Source organism: Pseudophryne corroboree, chromosome 8, assembly GCF_028390025.1.
Source record: "Pseudophryne corroboree isolate aPseCor3 chromosome 8, aPseCor3.hap2, whole genome shotgun sequence".
Lineage (NCBI taxonomy): Eukaryota > Metazoa > Chordata > Amphibia > Anura > Myobatrachidae > Pseudophryne > Pseudophryne corroboree.
In genome coordinates, this window is record NC_086451.1 from 95,231,309 (window position 1) to 95,249,772 (window position 18,464).

General features: G+C 46.9%; 1 protein-coding gene across 7 annotated transcripts in view; it reads right to left on the reverse strand.

The window, feature by feature from the left end:
* Window positions 1-18,464, reverse strand: part of MVB12B (multivesicular body subunit 12B) — a 431,719-nt gene that overhangs the window by 136,470 nt on the left and 276,785 nt on the right. For all 7 annotated transcript variants that reach the window (XM_063936805.1, XM_063936806.1, XM_063936809.1 and 4 more), the window contains 2 exons: window positions 17,348-17,477; window positions 6,228-6,356 (listed from right to left, as the gene is read on the reverse strand). In XM_063936805.1, the coding sequence (XP_063792875.1) occupies window positions 6,228-6,356; window positions 17,348-17,477 (259 nt within the window). The remainder of the gene's footprint in view (window positions 1-6,227; window positions 6,357-17,347; window positions 17,478-18,464) is intronic.

Below are 18,464 nucleotides of genomic sequence, written 5' to 3' on the forward strand. Positions count from 1 at the left end.
AGTGTCAGGGAAAATGCAGGCGTGTCCAAGCGTTTTCAGGGAGGGTGTGTGACATCAGCTCTGGCCCAGATCATCCCATTCTTATCGCACTGTAGGAGTAAGTCCTGGGCTGCGCACAGACTGCACACACTGTTAATAACCACACTTGCACTGCGAATATACACTCCCCTTGGATCGCAGGAGAACAATTTTAGCAGCCTAGCGATGAGGTCTGAATCACCCCCTAAGACATAATGAAGCAGACAGGGGCCTGATACAGCCTTAATGTAAATGGGAGGGTCATTAAAAGGTACTGTATTTCATTATTGTGTTCTATCCACACAGTATACGTGTAGGCCCATTACAATGGGGAATACCACTGACAGTTTTGTAAAATTTGGTATTCAGATCTGTTTAACTTGCGGCCTGGGAATTTTTGTAGATCTAAAGCACAGACCTATGTTGTGGAAAGGTTGTCACATAGATCACTCTTATTATATCTAAATTCATATACCCACAAACCCTTGCAACTGAATGCTAGTAAATATTCCTCACTCACAATAACTGTTCAAACATGATAAGTGGCACGGAACATCAGTCTCACATGCAGCTCATAAAATCATGATAACTTTCAGAGAGGCATAAACATCTTGTCAGAGCAGCCGGCCGCTCATTACAGACACGGAGAGCTGTGTCATACATCTGCAGACAGACAGGTTTTACCGTACGCCATTAATAGAACTTTCAATTATTCCGGGGAGCACAGTACGTTTTAACTCAACCAGATTACAATACATTTTATTCTGACGCTTGTTTTATTTGCTGAGTAAAACAAAACTGATTCAATTTCCCGGCAAAGTCATAAACTGCAGAGAGACATGAAGTTCAAGACGAATCATGTTATCTGAGAAGGAAAGGAGATGCCAATTTAATCCTGCGGAGTATAGTGCATCTTCCTTCCGAACTACAAGATAGCTTATGCTGCTCAATGATGAATAATGAGACTTTTTATACAAGTTTTCATTGTAGAACTGTTCACTTGGTGTAATTCTACACAGCAGCATGATAAATCAAACAGTATTACAGCTAATCACTTGACTACACCTAAAAATGGTTATTGCAGGTTTACCATCAACGGTGATCATACAGGCTGAAGTTATCCCACGGATTATTGGAGTGCCGGACCTTGGAGTCTCTCGCTCTCTCTCTTTATATATATATATATATATATATATATATATATATATATATATATATATATATATATATATATATATATATATATATATATATATATATATATATATAAAAAAAAATATATATATATATATACTAGGTGCTTCATCGCGCCCTACGGGCGCTCTTCACACCGTCGCAAGGGGCTACGCCCCCTTAACCCTTGCATGCCTTTCTGGGGTTCAATATTTGTATTATATAAAGTATTACCTGCATTCCTTTGTTAGTGGTTAAATATTGCACAATGAAAGGGTGTGCGATGGTGAAGGAGGCGCAGCCCCTTGCGACGGCGTGAACAGCACCTGCAGGGCACGATGTACAGAATGTAGCGGGTGCGGGGGGGACTGCGGATGGTGTCTGTAGATGCTGCAGGTGGAGGGGGGGCAGAAGTGGGGGTGGGGCCCGGATGAGGAAGAGTCGGGAGGTGCTGCGGGTGGGGGAGGGGCAGAGGAGTGGGGGATGCAGATTGGGGAGGGGTCCGGAGGCACTGCAGGTGGGGGAGGGGCAGGGGTGCCATGGGTGGGAGAGGGGCAGGTGTGGGGATGTTGTGGATGAGTGAAGGGTTCCGGAGGTGCTGTGGGATGGGAAGGGGCGGCAGTGCCGGGGGTGGGGTAGGGGTCCGCAGGCGCCATGGGTAGGGGAGGGGCAGGTACGGGTTATGCGGCGCATAGGGAAGGAGGTCCGGAGGTGCTGCTGGTGGTGGAGGGGCAGGTGCGGTGGTGCCATTGGTGGGGGAGGGGTGGGTGAGGGGGGGACCGCGGATGGAGGAGGGTGTCTGCAGATGCTGCGGGTGGAGGGGGGCAGGTGTGGGGGGAGACATATAAAGGGGGTGGATGGTGGAGGGGGCCTGGAGGTGCTGTGGGTGGTGAAGGGGCGGAGGAGTGGGAGCCGCGGGTGGTGTAGGGGGTCTGGAGGCACAGCGTGTGGGGGAGGGGTGGAGGGGAAGGTGCGGAGGTGTGGTGCATTGGGGAGAGGTCTGGAGGCGCTGCGGGTATTGTACCTGCCAAAAAGGTAGTTGGAGGGTATGCAGTAACAGGGCCAGGACAGGGGTGACAGGGTCAGAACAGGGTTGACGGGGCCAGGACAGGGGTGACAGGGTCAAAAAAAGGGGTGACAGGGTCAGAAAAGGGGTGACCGGGCCAGGACATGGGCGACGGGGCCAGGACAGAAATGACAGGGACAGGATAGGGGTGACAGGCCAGGGTAGGGGTGGCAGGAACAGGACAGGGGTGACAGGGCCAGTATAGGGTTGACAGGGCAAGCACAGGGGTAACAGGGCCAGGATAGGGGTAACAAGGCCAGCATAAGGGTAACATGGCCAGCATAAGGGTGACAGGGCCAGCATAAGGGTGAAAGGGCCAGGATAAGGGTGAAAGGGCCAGGATAAGGGTGAAAGGGCCAGGATAAGGGGTGACAGGGACATGACAGAACACAGGGCACGGGAGAGATTGGTATTAGGGACAAAACAGTGGTGACAGACAGATGTGTCTTACCGGTGTCACTGCTGCTGGCTGCTGCTGTTCCACTCCAACCTGTTGGGATCTGCTGCTGGTGGAGACTTGGCATGGCTGACTCTCTTAGGCTGGAGTCCTGCTTCATTTGCCCGTCCGCATCCCTCCCCCCCTCCTCAGTCACACACCGCAGACCTCGCGCAGCTGCCGGGCACTGTGGTAAGGGGAGACTGGGAGTGACTGGTTCGCCCCCAGGAGATGCTGCGGCTGGAGGGAGGAGGGGGTCGGAGCCTGCAAGCAGCTCGGACTTCTGCAGCGTTACCCGCCGGCTAAAGTGTGTGAAGGAGCTGGGCGCACCTCACTGTGGGTGGCAGCGCTGCAGCTAGCGGTGGGGTTGCCGGGGCTGGAGATAACAGAGGCAGTACGGAACCTGCACAGCGGCAGGTGCCCCACAAAACTGCAGCTAAGAAGCGTGGAGTGTGCCAGAAAGTGACGCCCCTCTGCACCAGAGAGGGGGGGTCAAGCACACAGTGAGCCGGTGCCCGTCTGTCTGTACGGCATACCCCCTCACACACCCCCATACCTCCCAAATGTCCCGATTTTCGCGGGACAGTCCCATTTTTTTGGGTCTGACCCGCTGTCCCACCCGCGGGTCGCAGTGTCCCGCGGTAACGGGGGGGTCAGTTGGAAAGCTCCTGTACTCGCTGTTCTGCTTAGCAGAGCAGCGGTGAATAGTGGAGACAGAGGGAGAGGGGGCATCAGGGGGTATGGATTAAGGGGGGGTTCCAGCAGCAGAGCCGGATTAAGGGGAGGGGGCAGGGGTCACGTACCGTTGGCCCCACAGTTTTAGGGGCCCCCCCAGCTCGAGTAGATCTGTCCCAGCTCAGAAGCCCCCCCCCCCCCCGTCCTGCCAGCAACAACGGCAGCATTGTGCTACTGTCAGCACACGCTGCTGCGTGTTGGCAGGTCTGTGGTGTTGCAGGGAGGCAGCAGTCTCCCTGCTTTTTTCTGCCTGTGTAGGTGGGAGCGACCACCTCCTCTGGATTTACCCCTAGCTGAGGGGCCAAAATTCCATTTAAAAAAAACCACGGAATTTGCGTAAGGGGGCGTGGCCTCGCGGGCCGCGATTAGGCCACGCCCCCAACCCACAGCAGGCACAGCAATGAGATAGGGCTCCCCTGTCTCAAGTGCCCTGGCCCCCCCGGACTCATAATCAGCCCCTGGGGGCATGCCAGCAGCTCACAGAGCGCTGGGCATGCCCCCTCATTGACGAAAACGGGGCCCTCCCGTGAAGCCACGCCCCCTTTTCGCCGAGTGTGTCCCTCCTTCTGTCTGAAGAAAGCTCCTGCAGAAAGCTGGGAGGTGTGCACTCCTGCATGTGCCATGCCCATACTATCTGCTTCTGCTCCTAGTCTCCTGTAGATTTGGCCAGATCTGTGACTCATTTGACTAACTCGCCCACTGTTGTGACTCCGCCCAGCGTTAGCAAATGAATCACAAGGTCACAGATCTGGGCTATTATATAGGAGATATATATATAAAAAAAAAAATATATATATATATATATTAATATATATACATATATATATATATATATATATATATATATATATACTGTAGATATACACATACATACATACACAGTATATGTATGTATATATGTGATCTCCACACAATAGACTGTGCTTTTCTTCAGCAAATCAGCAGAGACAGGCAGGAGGAACAATATAAAACATGCAGGAAGCACAGATGGACGAGGTGGGAGCAGATAAGAGGAGGAAGGGAGTGGTCAATAAGATGACATCCGCTTTAAAGGCATATCTTTATTGGGTGCCTATACAACATCAAAAGCTTAAGCACAGTTTTGAACAACTCCCCACAATATCTTATCTGCCCCAACCCTCCAGTTTACAGCAGGTAAAATAAGTGCGTCTTGTCCTAAAATGATCCCTCTGGGTAATTTCCACAAGGGGATTTGCTGTAAATATCTCTGTCCACTCTCCCGAAAGGCAGAGTAATCAAACACATCTTTCCTTGTTAGAACACTAAGTGGGGCAGTACAATTAAATGCAAGAACGCAAGATCGCATGTTCTGGTGCGAGATACGGACAATGTGCAGCTAGGGCAAACCCCACTCTATCCTCTAGTGCCTGACCCCCACCCCCACCCCGAAACTTGCCTTCGCGATGTCGGCGGTTGGTGTCGGGATTCCGGCGTCGGTCACCATCCTAACCGCAGGGATGCTAACCGCATCCCACTGTGGGTATTGCCCCTACATCCCATTTAATTGAATCGTCACCTAACATGCCACTCTACTCCTGTTCATTTCATTTGTATATGGTGGTATTAAATCAAATAAAAATTAAATAGCAACTGTGGTGTGAAGGCCATTTTACATAGCGTTGAATCCTAAAACCTCAACACTCTGTGATGGTTTAAACCTTTTCAATTGATTTCCTAAGCAGTTAACAAAATATATATTTTGTTCAAAACAATGCTATATTAATTTAAATACTTACTGTCTGGTTCAAGACAAACGCTTTTGAATGCGGTTTGTAATATACAGCATTAAAGCCTCATTTCCTCTGGTATAACGCGCACTGTACCAGCTTCATTATCACTAGTAGAATGCATGCAAGTGGATCAAAGATGGAAGACATTATTTCCATGTAACTACTTGCAAGTGACCTACTGTACAATATGTTTGGGAGCCTTGTCTACATGACCTCTAAAATGGGAGTACAAATGTACAAATTTGTCATGTCAAGTGCGTTTCACTGGCATATCTTTTTGACAGTTTTTTTTGTTTTTTTTAAATGCAAACGCCTGAAAGTAAAATATCTTACATTCTACAGGTAGTCTTATCTGGGAGAATACAGAGAACTGCCCGCATACTGTAGGTTTTCCAATAACAGAGTATGAGGTGGGGGCTGTGAAAACAAACTTTTTCTTAATACAAATATATTTAGAATCTTAAACTGGGTACACACTGGAGTGATCTCGGCCAAATATATTATTTTACGGCCAAATCATAATGAGATATCGTCCGGATCACTCAGTATGTAAGATCAATCTGCGTGCTCCCGTGGTTGCATGCAATACTGGCCAACCTGACTATGGGCCTAATTCAAAGCTCATCGTAGATGAGCCAGGACACTTGTTCCCTTTACTGCCAGCATGGTTGACCACAAGAACACAGATGACAAAATCAATGACAGCTGAACTCACTGGATCCAGAAACTGTTCCAAAACAACCCAGGCCTTGGTGTGGTAACACTACTTGCTACTTCTCTGCTTTCACAAGTTGGACATTTTAATGATCATAATGATTGAAAAATTTCTTTAAAGTAATCCAACATTGTCATTATTACAGTTCCATACTAGTTGTCCCTTCCCACTGATATCTGGGTCTCATAGCAACACATGGTTCCACGAGAAGGGACTAGCAAGTGTGGAAGTATAAGACGGACAATAACTTTTCTTTATAGCAGGATTTGGTTTTTTTTATTTGGGCCTAATACCAATATTTGGCTCAAACAAAATGGCTACACAAGTACCTACCTCGGGAGGTTTGGAGCAGACGCTGACGTCACCACTGCAGATGGGGAGGAAGGTGTAGAGGGCTGCGGAGATTCTGGGGCCCGTGGAACCCTTCCCATTCGGTACCAGATGCCCATACTGTTCAGCTCCCTTTCAAGTAAACATACACAAAAACATAAGTATTAGGACAAGTAGTAAAGCAGATCAATGCGGTAACGCAACGTCGTAACAAAAAAACACAAACCCTGATTTCTCTGCAGAGGTAAAGTAAACATGGGTGTAATATGTTCCTATACAATGCAATCAACCGCATAATGACCACATTAAATACAGGATTGATCTTTATGGGAAATGCATCGTGACTACCCATGGCATTTCATCATACAGGCCCATTATTGAGGTGAAACACGGCCAATAACCGATGGGAATATTGAAAAAAAGCAATTGCCGAATAGGCAGAGTGCTAACTCACCTCTCTGGCGAATCGCACCCTCCGTCTGTGGCCTGCTTTGACCCGCGCTTGCAGTAAGTCTGCGCATGCGCTGGTCAATAGTTCTCGGCGGCACCCACAGCTAATTGGGAAAAATACACAAAACTGTATTTTTTTGTATGCACAATCCCAGCAATCGTGCTGTGCGAGTGAGACGACGAAAGCTGCAGAACATCTAGATTTAGCTGCACCAATAACGATGCACTGTCATTCTGCTGACTGCAGCACATAAAGTGTGCTTACATCTCCCCTATGTATGACATAGGAATGTAATGACCACTGGCATGAACTCTGATCCCTTCCCACCAGAGATGCACAGGAGAGTGTATGAGGGAGAGCAGAAGAAGGGGAGGCAGGTAGAAAGAGCTGGGTTGTGGATAAGTGGGAGGGGTGTACTAAACCTTGAAGAGATATATAGGGGTCTATTCATGAAGCAGTGCAAAGAGTGGAGAGGTGAGCCTGTGGAGAAGTTGCCCATGGCAACCAATCAGCTGCTCCGTACAATCGTATAGTATGCAAATTATAAATGTTACTTCAATGCTGATTGGTTGCCATGGGCAACTTCTCCACACGTTTCACTGATTCATAAATAGACCCCAAAGTAAAAAGCCAATCAGCACCTGACTGTCCAGGGGGAGATGTAACAAACCTTGGAGAGTAAGCCTATAAAAGGGCAGTTCAAGGACGATTGACTAGTACTTTATAATCTCTCTCCAAAATTTGATACATCGCACCGCCAGATAGAAATGAAGAGACAACAGAAAGAAAATAGAATAAATAAATAAAAGCAATCCATTACAGCTAAGCTAGATACTAACAGTCACTGTACAACACTGCTGAATATGATGGTGCAATATAAACAAACACAGCCATTTGGTATAAAACAAACGTTAATATTATTCACCGAAAGTTTGTTAACGCTCCAAAAACAAAAGACAACTATGCGCTAAATTTACTATGCCACGCTTTTCAAAGCACCTTCAGCGGTTTTTGATGCAGGACTTAAATGGACAATTATGTTTAATACAAAACCATGTGTGTTTTGTATTAAATACAAGTCTCCCTTTAAAACCAGTAGCCGAGACCACAGAAGACCTGACGGCGCCTCATAGTAAATTTAGCCCTAAATTGCCAGTACATAGGAAATTGGCTGCTCCACAATAACAATTAGATGACTGGTCTGAAGAAACAGTTTCAGCTAATGCTTTGATACAAATAATACTACTCATAGGGCCCGTTTCAGAGATGGATACAGTTCACACAGCTACAGACCGACGCCTATACAGCAGACGGGCAACAGAGTGGCGGGGGGAGTGAAGTTTATTACCCGGCACCATAACAATGCATGCTAATATGGACAATCTCGTCCATACTGACTTGCATGCATAAGTGACGAGGCACCAACGATGATATTCATATCGTGCAGTGCTATCTGCCAGTGTGTAGGGCCCTTTATTACGCAGCGGCAGTGTGATTATGTGCTGATACCGCAGGAGGTGTCTTGTGTAAATAGGTGCCTCCTGCTTCTCTGATCCGCTGCTTAATCTGTCTGAACAACGGCCATCTGAGTAAGTCAGGTTGACTGGGAAATTCATGTTGCTAGGACGCAACCACTGCCAAAAATGGGGCAGACAACCCCCCTGGTTTTTTGCTGTCTTTAACGCTGCTCGGCTCCGCCCCCAATGTCAATCATGCTGCAAGTGATCTGCAAACATCGGAGATGTCCGTTATGATCCAATTAACGTACATCTCTGAATTACGTTCATGGTCCAGCAACGAAGAAACTGGTTGCTCAAAATAGCATGGTTCCTTATCCTGTGGCATATGTAACCCCAGGGTACCATCAGACAGACTAAACGGGTTCTTCAACCAGTGGAATTGAAACCAAACAATAGTTTAATGTACAGGTAATAAACGGAACATTCAAAACACAACCATGACCAACCTAGAAATACATTCAAGAGCATTTGCAATATACATTAATGGCTGTTAGTGATTTAGCTATATAGGGGATTTACAGTAGGGCCTCATTCAGAGTTGTACACGAAAATCACACCAGCTGTGTCTTTAGATATGCCTCCCTTTTGGCAAACTGTTCCCACTGCCACCCCCAAGGGGTTGCAGCATGTCAGTTGGGCGGCTGCTTAGGCGGCACTGCGAGTGATCTCACAGAACAAGATCTGTACATAAGCAGTGCGGAATCTGTGCATGTGCAGATCTCAACCAATCAGAGATGTACGCAACCTGCCTGAATTAGGCCCTTAGTAAACAATAGTGTAAGTAACACAAGCGAGCTGATGTAGCATCAAGTAACACCAATACGTGATACCCACACATAATGAGATTATAGAATAATATTTCAGATGAATAACACAAAATGATTTAAACTTAAGGTGTGTCCCTTACGTACACGGAACAACTCATCCTATTTGGCTCGGTGTCCACATTTGTCTTCCAAAACATAAACCCTCTATATAAATAAAATAAATTACCTTCCAACCCAAAAAAACATTTTACATTTAAGTAAAAGGTGTTCCATAAATGAAAACATATAGTAATAAACAAAACCAGCTGAAACACAGTGGCAGTACATTGATAGTTTAAGTACAGCAGTGCAGTTGCTGCTATTAAAACCTAGACACACATAAAACATAACAACGACACTTATCAGCATCAAGTAGAAAACACTGTGTGGCTATTCATACAGCCCTGTTCCTCCATCCTAATGGGACCACCTCCGGCAGCATCAATTACATAAGCACCTTGAGTCCTATTGGAGAAAGAGTACTTTATAAATAAAATTATAATTTTTATCATTCTAATAGCAAAATAACCTCATTAGATATTTTGCTGCCGTGTAAAATAAGTCCGTGTGTCCTGACTACTACATGGGAGTGAACGCTACCTGCACGACCAGTGGGGATATTCAATTACCCGCACATACTGTTGGGTGCAAAGTATCCCCCGGGGGGGGGGGGGGGGGTGAAGGGGGAGGGGATATCTAATTAGCCTTGATAAGCCAGCACATGCTGCGACTTATCAGGGATTTGCCTCCAGCAGACGAAGCATAATCCCCGATAACAGCCCTGTTTTTGAATGAAAATGGGGCTATTTCACCCAAAAACACACAGGTTTCACTGAACCTGTGTGTTTTCAGGTGGAAATACACTTTTTAACGGACGAGTTAATCAAATAGCCTGACCGCAAAACCCACAGGAACATCGAGGTTTTTACACCTGATGTCTCTTCGGGGCTAATTGAATATCCCTGCAGATGTCTAAAGGTGTTACTGCCTTTACCCCATGAAAAGAGGCAAAGGAACACTGGTTGCGATGAAAATGAAGAGGTCGCTCATGGCCATACTGCTCTCGTGGCACAACATACACGAAACGGGTAACTGTCTGGACTGGCCTCTACTAGGCAATGCATGTACTGTACCTTTTTTGCTGTGTGAAGGAGCATGATAAAATACGTACATGAAAACTATATCAGTAAAGAAAAACCAGTATGCAATAATCTGATATTTGTATGAGGGTGATATCTTGTGTGGCCTGTTTCCAAGTACACACAACTCCTCAGAGTATAAAAGGTGCTCCTAAAACACATCTAACGCCGCCCAACTTGCATTAAGCTTTATGGGAGAGAGGGTTAGGACAGAGAAAAACATGAATTTACCGCGAATAGCGGTAAATTCGCAAAAAAGCACCTATTAAATTGACCAAATCTTAGCAGTTGACAAACTTGGGGAAAACCTCTATTTTACATAAAAAATGTCGGGATTTGGCTTTGAACCCCTGGGACCACCCCCTGAATGATTAATTAGGCACTTAGAAATGTTTAATTATTTTTAATTGGCCAATAATGACATGTCTTTTGTGAAAGTACAAAATGATGGAAATTGGGGTACACGGTATAGGACAGGTATACTGGGGTGCTTTATGAGTGGCACAAGTGTTTTTAAACTTATAGTTGGGAGTAATCGGTCTGTTTCCATTTTTTTTTAAAGTCCCCTAAAATGACCCAAATATATACTTATACCCATTTTTATGTACCCCAAGTTTAATTTTAGCACTTATTTTGCTAGAAAAAAAATAAGAATTTACTTACCGATAATTCTATTTCTCGTAGTCCGTAGTGGATGCTGGGAACTCCGTAAGGACCATGGGGAATAGCGGCTCCGCAGGAGTCTGGGCACATCTAAAGAAAGCTTTAGGATCACCTGGTGTGCACTTGCTCCTCCCCCTACGACCCTCCTCCAAGCCTCAGTTAGGATTCTGTGCCCGGACGAGCGTACACAATAAGGAAGGATTTTGAATCCCGGGTAAGACTCATACCAGCCACACCAATCACACTGTACAACTTGTGATCTGAACCCAGTTAACAGCATGATAATAGAGGAGCCTCTAGAAAAGATGGCTCACTACAGCAATAACCCGAATTTTTTTTGGTAACAATAATTATGTACCAGTATTGCAGACAATCCGCACTTGGGATGGGCGCCCAGCATCCACTACGGACTACGAGAAAATCGTACGGACTATAGAATTATCGGTAAGTAAATTCTTATTTTCTCTGACGTCCTAGTGGATGCTGGGAACTCCGTAAGGACCATGGGGATTATACCAAAGCTCCCAAACGGGCGGGAGAGTGCGGATGACTCTGCAGCACCCAATGAGAGAACTCCCGGTCCTCCTCAGCCAGGATATCAAATTTGTAGAATTTTACAAACGTATCTGCTCCTGACCAAGTAACTGCTCGGCAAAGTTGTAAAGCCGAGACCCCTCGGGCAGCTGCCCAAGATGAGCCCACCTTCCTTGTGGAGTGGGCATTTACAGATTTTTTGGCTGTGGCAGGCCTGCCACAGAATGTGCAAGCTGAATTGTACTACAAATCCAACGAGCAATAGTCTGCTTAGAAGCAGGAGCACCCAGCTAGTTGGGTGCATACAGGATAAACAGCGAGTCAGATTTCCTGACTCCAGCCGTCCTGGAAACATATATTTTCCGGGTCCTGACAACGTCTAGCAACTTGGAGTCCTCCAAGTCCCTAGTAGCCGCAGGCACCACAATAGGTTTGGTTCAGGTGAACGCTGAAACCACCTTAGGGAGAACCTGAGGACGAGTCCTCAATTCCGCCCTGTCCGAATGGAAAATCAGATAAGGGCTTTTACAGGATAAAGCCACCAATTCTGACACGCGCCTGGCCCAGGCCAGAGCCAACAGCATGACCACTTCTTCTGTGAGATATTTTAACTCCACAGATTTAAGTGGGTCAAACCAATGTGACTTTTGGAACCCAAAAACCACCTTGAGATTCCAAAGTGCCACTGAAGGCACAAAAAGGAGGCTGTATATGCAGTACCCCTTTAACAAACGTCTGAACTTCAGGGACTGAAGCTAGTTCTTTTTTGAAAGAAAATCGACAGAGCCGAAATTTGAACCTTAATGGACCCCAATTTCAGGCCCATAGATACTCCTGTTTTCAGGAAATGTAGGAATCGACCCAGTTGAATTTCCTCCGTCGAGCGTTACTGGCCTCGCACCACGCAACATATTTTCGCCAAATGCGGTGATAATATTTTGCGGTTACATCCTTCCCGGCCTTGATCAGGATAGGGATGACTTCATCCGGAATGCCTTTTTCCTTCAGGATCCGGCGTTCAACCGCCATGCCGTCAACGCAGCCGCGGCAAGTCTTGGAACAGACAAGGTCCCCGCTGAAGCAGGTCCCTTCTTAGAGGTAGAGGCCACGGATCCTCCGTGAGCATCTCTTGAAGTTCCGGTTACCAAGTCCTTCTTGGCCAATCCGGAGCCACTAATATAGTGCTTACTCCTCTCCATCTTATCAATCTCAGTACCTTGGGTATGAGAGGCAGAGGAGGGAACCCATACACTGATTGGTACACCCACGGTGTTACCAGAGCATCTACAGCTATTGCCTGAGGGTCCCTTGACCTGGCGCAATACCTGTCGAGTTTTTCCCAACGGTTTATAATCATGTGGAAGACTTCTGGGTGAAGTCCCTACTCTCCCGGGTGGAGGTCGTGCTGAGGAAATCTGCTTCCCAGTTGTCCACTCCCGGAATGAAAACTGCTGACAGTGCTATCACATGGTTTTTCGCCCAGCGAAGAATCCTTGTAGCTTCTGCCATTGCCCTCCTGCTTCTTGTGGCACCCTGCCTGTTTACGTGGGTGACTGCCGTAATGTTGTCCGACTGGATCAACACCGGCTGACCTTGAAGCAGAGGTCTTGCTAAGCTTAGAGCATTGTAAATGGCCCTTAGCTTCAGGATATTTATGTGAAGTGATGTCTCCAGGCTTGACCATAAGCCCTGGATATTCCTTCCCTGTGTGACTGTTCCCCAGCCTCGCAGGCTGGCATCCGTGGTCACCAGGACCCAGTCCTGAATGCCGAATCTGCGGCCCTCTAGAAGATGAGCACTCTGCAACCACCACAGGAGGGATACCCTTGTCCCTGGTGACAGGGTTATCCGCTGATGCATCTGAAGATGCGACCCGGACCATTTGTCCAGTAGGTTCCACTGGAAAGTCTTGCGTGGAATCTGCCGAATGGGATTGCTTCGTAGGAAGCCACCATTTTTACCCAGAACCCTTGTGCATTGATGCACTGAGACTTGGTTCGGTTTTAGGAGGTTCCTGACTAGCTCGGATAACTCCCTGGCTTTCTCCTCCGGGAGAAACACCTTCTTTCTGGACTGTGTCCAGGATCATCCCTAGGAACAGAAGACAAGTCGTCGGAACAAGCTGCGATTTTGGAATATTGAGAATCCAATCGTGCTGCCGCAACACTACCTGAGATAGTGCTACACCGATCTCCAGCTGTTCCCTGGATCTTACCCTTATCAGGGAATCGTCCAAGTAAAGGATAACTAAAATTCCCTTCCTTCGAAGGAATATCATCATTTCGGTCATTACTTCAGTAAAGACCCGGGGTGCCGTGGCCCATCCCTACGGCAGCGTCTGAACTGATAGTGACAGCTCTGTACCATAACCTGAGATACCCTTGGTGAGAAGGGTAAATTTTGACATGAAGGTAAGCATCCTTGATGTCCCGAGACCTCATGTAGTCCCCTTCTTCCAGGTTTGCAATCACTGCTCTGAGTGACTCAATTTTGAATTTGAACCTCTGTATGTAAGTGTTCAAAGATTTTAGATTTTAGATTTTAAAATCGGTCTCACCGAGCCGTCTGGCTTCGGTACCACAATAGTGTGGAATAATACCCCGTTCTCTGTTGCAGGAGGGGTACCTTAATTATCACCTGCTGGGAATACAGCTTGTGAATGGCTTCCAAAACTGCCTCCCTGTCAGCGGGAGACGTCGGTAAAACAGACTTTTGGAAACGGCGAGGGGAATACGTCTCGAATTCCAATTTGTACCCCTGAAAATATTACCTGAAGGATCCAGGGGTCTACTTGCGAGTGAGCCCACTGCGCACTGAAATTCATTGAGAACGGGCCCCCACCGTGCCTGAACTTGTAAAGCCCTAGCGTCATACTGAGGGCTTGGCAGAGGCAGAAAAGGGTTTCTGTTCCTGGGAACTGGCTGATCTCTGCAGCCATTTTCCTCTCCCTCTGTCACGTGCAGAAAAGAGGAACCCTTTTGTCCGCTTGCCAACCAGGACTGCGCCTGATAATACGGCGTCTTATTTTGAGAGGCGACCAGGGGTATATCCCCTTTTTTTTGTAAGGCAATACTTCCAAATGCCGTTTGGAATCCGCATCACCTGACCATTTTACTGGTAGAATTGGACAACGCACTTATACTTGATGCCAGTCGGCAAATATTCCGCTGTGCATCATGCATATATAGAAATGCATCTTTTAATTGCTCTATAGGCAATAATATACTGTCCTTATCTAGGATATCAATATTTCCAGTCAGGGAATCCGACCACGCCAACCCAGCACTGCACATCCAGGCTGAGGCGATTGCTGGTCGCAGTATAACACCAGTATGTGTGTAAATACATTTTAGGATACCCTCCTGCTTTCTATCAGCAGGATCCTTAAGGGCAGCCATCTCAGGAGAGGATAGAGCCCTTGTTCTTACAAGCGTGTGAGCGCCTTATCCCCCCTAGGGGGTGTTTCCCAACGCACCCTAACCTCTGGCGGGAAAAGGTATACTGCCAATAACTTTTTAGAAATTATCAATTGTTATCGGGGGGAAACCCACGCATCATCACACACCTCATTTTATTTCTCAGATTCAGAAAAACTACAGGAAGTTTTTCCTCACCAAACATAATACCCCTTTTTTTTTTGGTGGTATTCATATTATCAGAAAAGTGTAAACATTTTCCATTGCCTCAATCATGCAATGTGTGGCCCTATTGGAAATCACGGTTGTCTCTTCACCGTCGACACAGGAGTCAGTATCCGTGTCGGCGTCTGTATCTGAGGTAACGGGCGCTTTAGAGCCCCTGTATGAGACGTCTGGACCTGCACAAGCTGAGTAGCCGGCTGTCTCATGTCAACCACTGTCTTTAATACAAAGTTGACACTGTCACGCAATTTCAACAGTACATCCACTCAGGTGTCGACCCCCTAGGGGGTGACAACACTATTACAGACACTCTACTCCGTCTCCACATCATTTTTCTCCTCATACATGTCGACACAAACGTACCGACACACAGCACACACACAGGGAATGCTCTGATAGAGGACAGGACCCCACTAGCCCTTTGGGGAGACAGAGGGAGAGTTTGCCAGCACACACCAGAGCGCTATATATATACAGGGATAACCTTATATAAGTGTTTTTTCCCTTTATAGCTGCTGTATTGTTTATACTGCGCCTAATTTAGTAACATAGTAACATAGTATCTGAGGTTGAAAAAAGACAATTGTCCATCGAGTTCAACCTATTTGTGGTGTCCTCTGCATGATGATTTGACTAAATAGTGACTATAATGCATGACTATGCACCATACCCCTGGATATCCTTATCCAATAGGAATTTATCTAACCCATTCTTAAAGGTGTTGACAGATTCCGCCATTACAACTCCCTCGGGCAGGGAATTCCAAACACGTATTGTCCTTACCGTGAAAAAGCCTTTACGCCGTATTGTGCGGAATCTCCTCTCCTCTAACCTGAGCGAGTGTCCACGAGTCCTCTGTGTTGATCTAACCAAAAACAGGTCCCGCGCAAGCTCTGTGTGCCCCCCTCTCTTTTTTAACCCCTTTCTGTAGTGTAGTGACTGCAGGGGAGAGCCAGGGAGCTTCCCTCCAACTGAGCTGTGAGGGAAAATGGCGCCAGTGTGCTGAGGAGATAGGCTCCGCCCCTTTCTCGGCGTCCTTATCATCCGTTTTTTTGTATGTTTTGGCAGGGGTTAAATGCATCCATATAGCCCAGGAGTTATATGTGATGCATTTATTTTACCATATAAGGTTTTTATCGATTTATTGCGTCTCAGGGCGCTGCCCCCCCAGCGCCCTGCACCCTCAGTGACCGGAGTGTAAAGTGTGCTGAGAGCAATGGCGCACAGCTGCGGTGCTGTGCGCTACCTTATCTGAAGACAGGATCGTCTTCTGCCGCCGATTTTCCGGACCTCTTCGCTCTTCTGGCTCTGTAAGGGGGCCGGCGGCGCGGCTCCGGGACCCATCCAGGCTGAACCTGTGATCGTCCCTCTGGAGCTAATGTCCAGTAGCCAAGAAGCCCAATCCACTCTGCACGCAGGTGAGTTCGCTTCTTCTCCCCTTAGTCCCTCGATGCAGTGAGCCTGTTGCCAGCAGGTCTCACTGAAAATAATAAACCTAAACTAAAACTTTCACAAAGAGCTCAGGAGAGCCCCTAGTGTGCACCCTTCTCGTTCGGGCACAGAGATCTAACTGAGGCTTGGAGGAGGGTCATAGGGGGAGGAGCCAGTGCACACCAGGTGATCCTAAAGCTTTCTTTAGATGTGCCCAGACTCCTGCGGAGCCGCTATTCCCCATGGTCCTTACGGAGTTCCCAGCATCCACTAGGACGTCAGAGAAAAATAGCTATCATTTATTTAGATTTAAAAAAAAAATGCATATAACAGCCATTTGACCCAATTTAAGTACCAGAAATATGTTTATTAGGACCAATAATAAACTTTTATACTGTTGTCCGATGTTAGTTTAGTTTTTTGTGTTTTTTTTGGAGGGGGGGGGGGGGGGGGGGGGGTAAGAACAGATTATCCAATTTTTCCCTTTTGGCACCAATTTTCGCTTATTTGCATTTGAATCGGGGTGAATCGTGCGAGCGCGCATAACCGCAAAACGTCCGTTTTTGCAGAAAAAAGGACGCAAAAATGTCAATCTCTGTAAATTACCGTGATTTCCCCGCTAATTAAATTCAGACCTTAGCCGGATACATCTAGTGGCAGCACTGAGCTTTGGGTCTTCCACCAAGAGACTACACAATCAGGATAGGTGAGAATTGCAGGGCTTCTAGCTCCCATATCCTCTGAAGGCTAAAAAGTGCTCCAAAAGCAAAGTACAAATTTTCCCCCTGTAACATCAAACTAAATACACTCACCAGATCCGACGTTACCAGGAAGGTGGCATTATAAAAACCAACTTATAATGGAATGAATACCTAGTAATGTGGTTGGTTGGTATAAGACCCGACAGACGATAGTGAAGAGAATGAAACTACACTCACCCTATGAATGTATACTGAGGTGGGGCCTGTTTAGATCGGCTCAGAATGCGGATGTCACAGATGGCGGCCTCCGTGGAGTCTCGTGGAATAAACTTAATGCACAGGCGCTTTTTTCTAAAGGCAACTTCCTCTGCAGGGATACAAGCACAAAGTGACATTACAGCAACTGCATAGTAAACTGTATTACAACTTAACAGAACACAATAGGGCTCATTTACAACATGGTAAACTAAAACATGACCAGAAAGGCGCATTATTGCCATTTACAACACTACAAAAATAAGATTTTAAACCTACCGGTAAATCTTTTTCTCGTAGTCCGTAGAGGATGCTGGGGACTCCGTAAGGACCATGGGGATAGACGGGCTCTGCAGGAGACATGGGCACTTTAAGAAAGACTTTAGGTATGGGTGTGCACTGGCTCCTCCCTCTATGCCCCTCCTCCAGACCTCAGTTAGAGAAACTGTGCCCAGAGGAGACGGACAGTACGAGGAAAGGATTTTGTTAATCCAAGTGCAAGATTCATACCAGCCACACCAATCACACCGTATAACTTGTGATATACTAACCAGTTAACAGTATGAAAACAACATAGCATCAGTCCAAGACCGATGAAAACTATAACATAACCCTTATGTAAGCAAAACTATATACAAGTCTTGCAGAAGTAGTCCGAACTTGGGACGGGCGCCCAGCATCCTCTACGGACTACGAGAAAAAGATTTACCGGTAGGTTTAAAATCTTATTTTCTCTTACGTCCCAGAGGATGCTGGGGACTCCGTAAGGACCATGGGGATTATACCAAAGCTCCCAAACGGGCGGGAGAGTGCGGATGACTCTGCAGCACCGATTGAGCAAACAGGAGGTCCTCCTCAGCCAGGGTATCAAACTTGTAGAACTTTGCAAATGTGTTTGAACCCGACCAAGTAGCAGATCGGCACAGCTGTAGTGCCGAGACCCCTCGGGCAGCCGCTCAAGAAGAGCCCACCTTCCTTGTGGAGTGGGCCTTGACCGATTTTGGTAACGGCAATCCAGCCGTGGAATGAGCCTGCTGAATTGTGTTACAGATCCAGCGAGCAATAGTCTGCTTTGAAGCAGGGGCGCCAACATTGATGG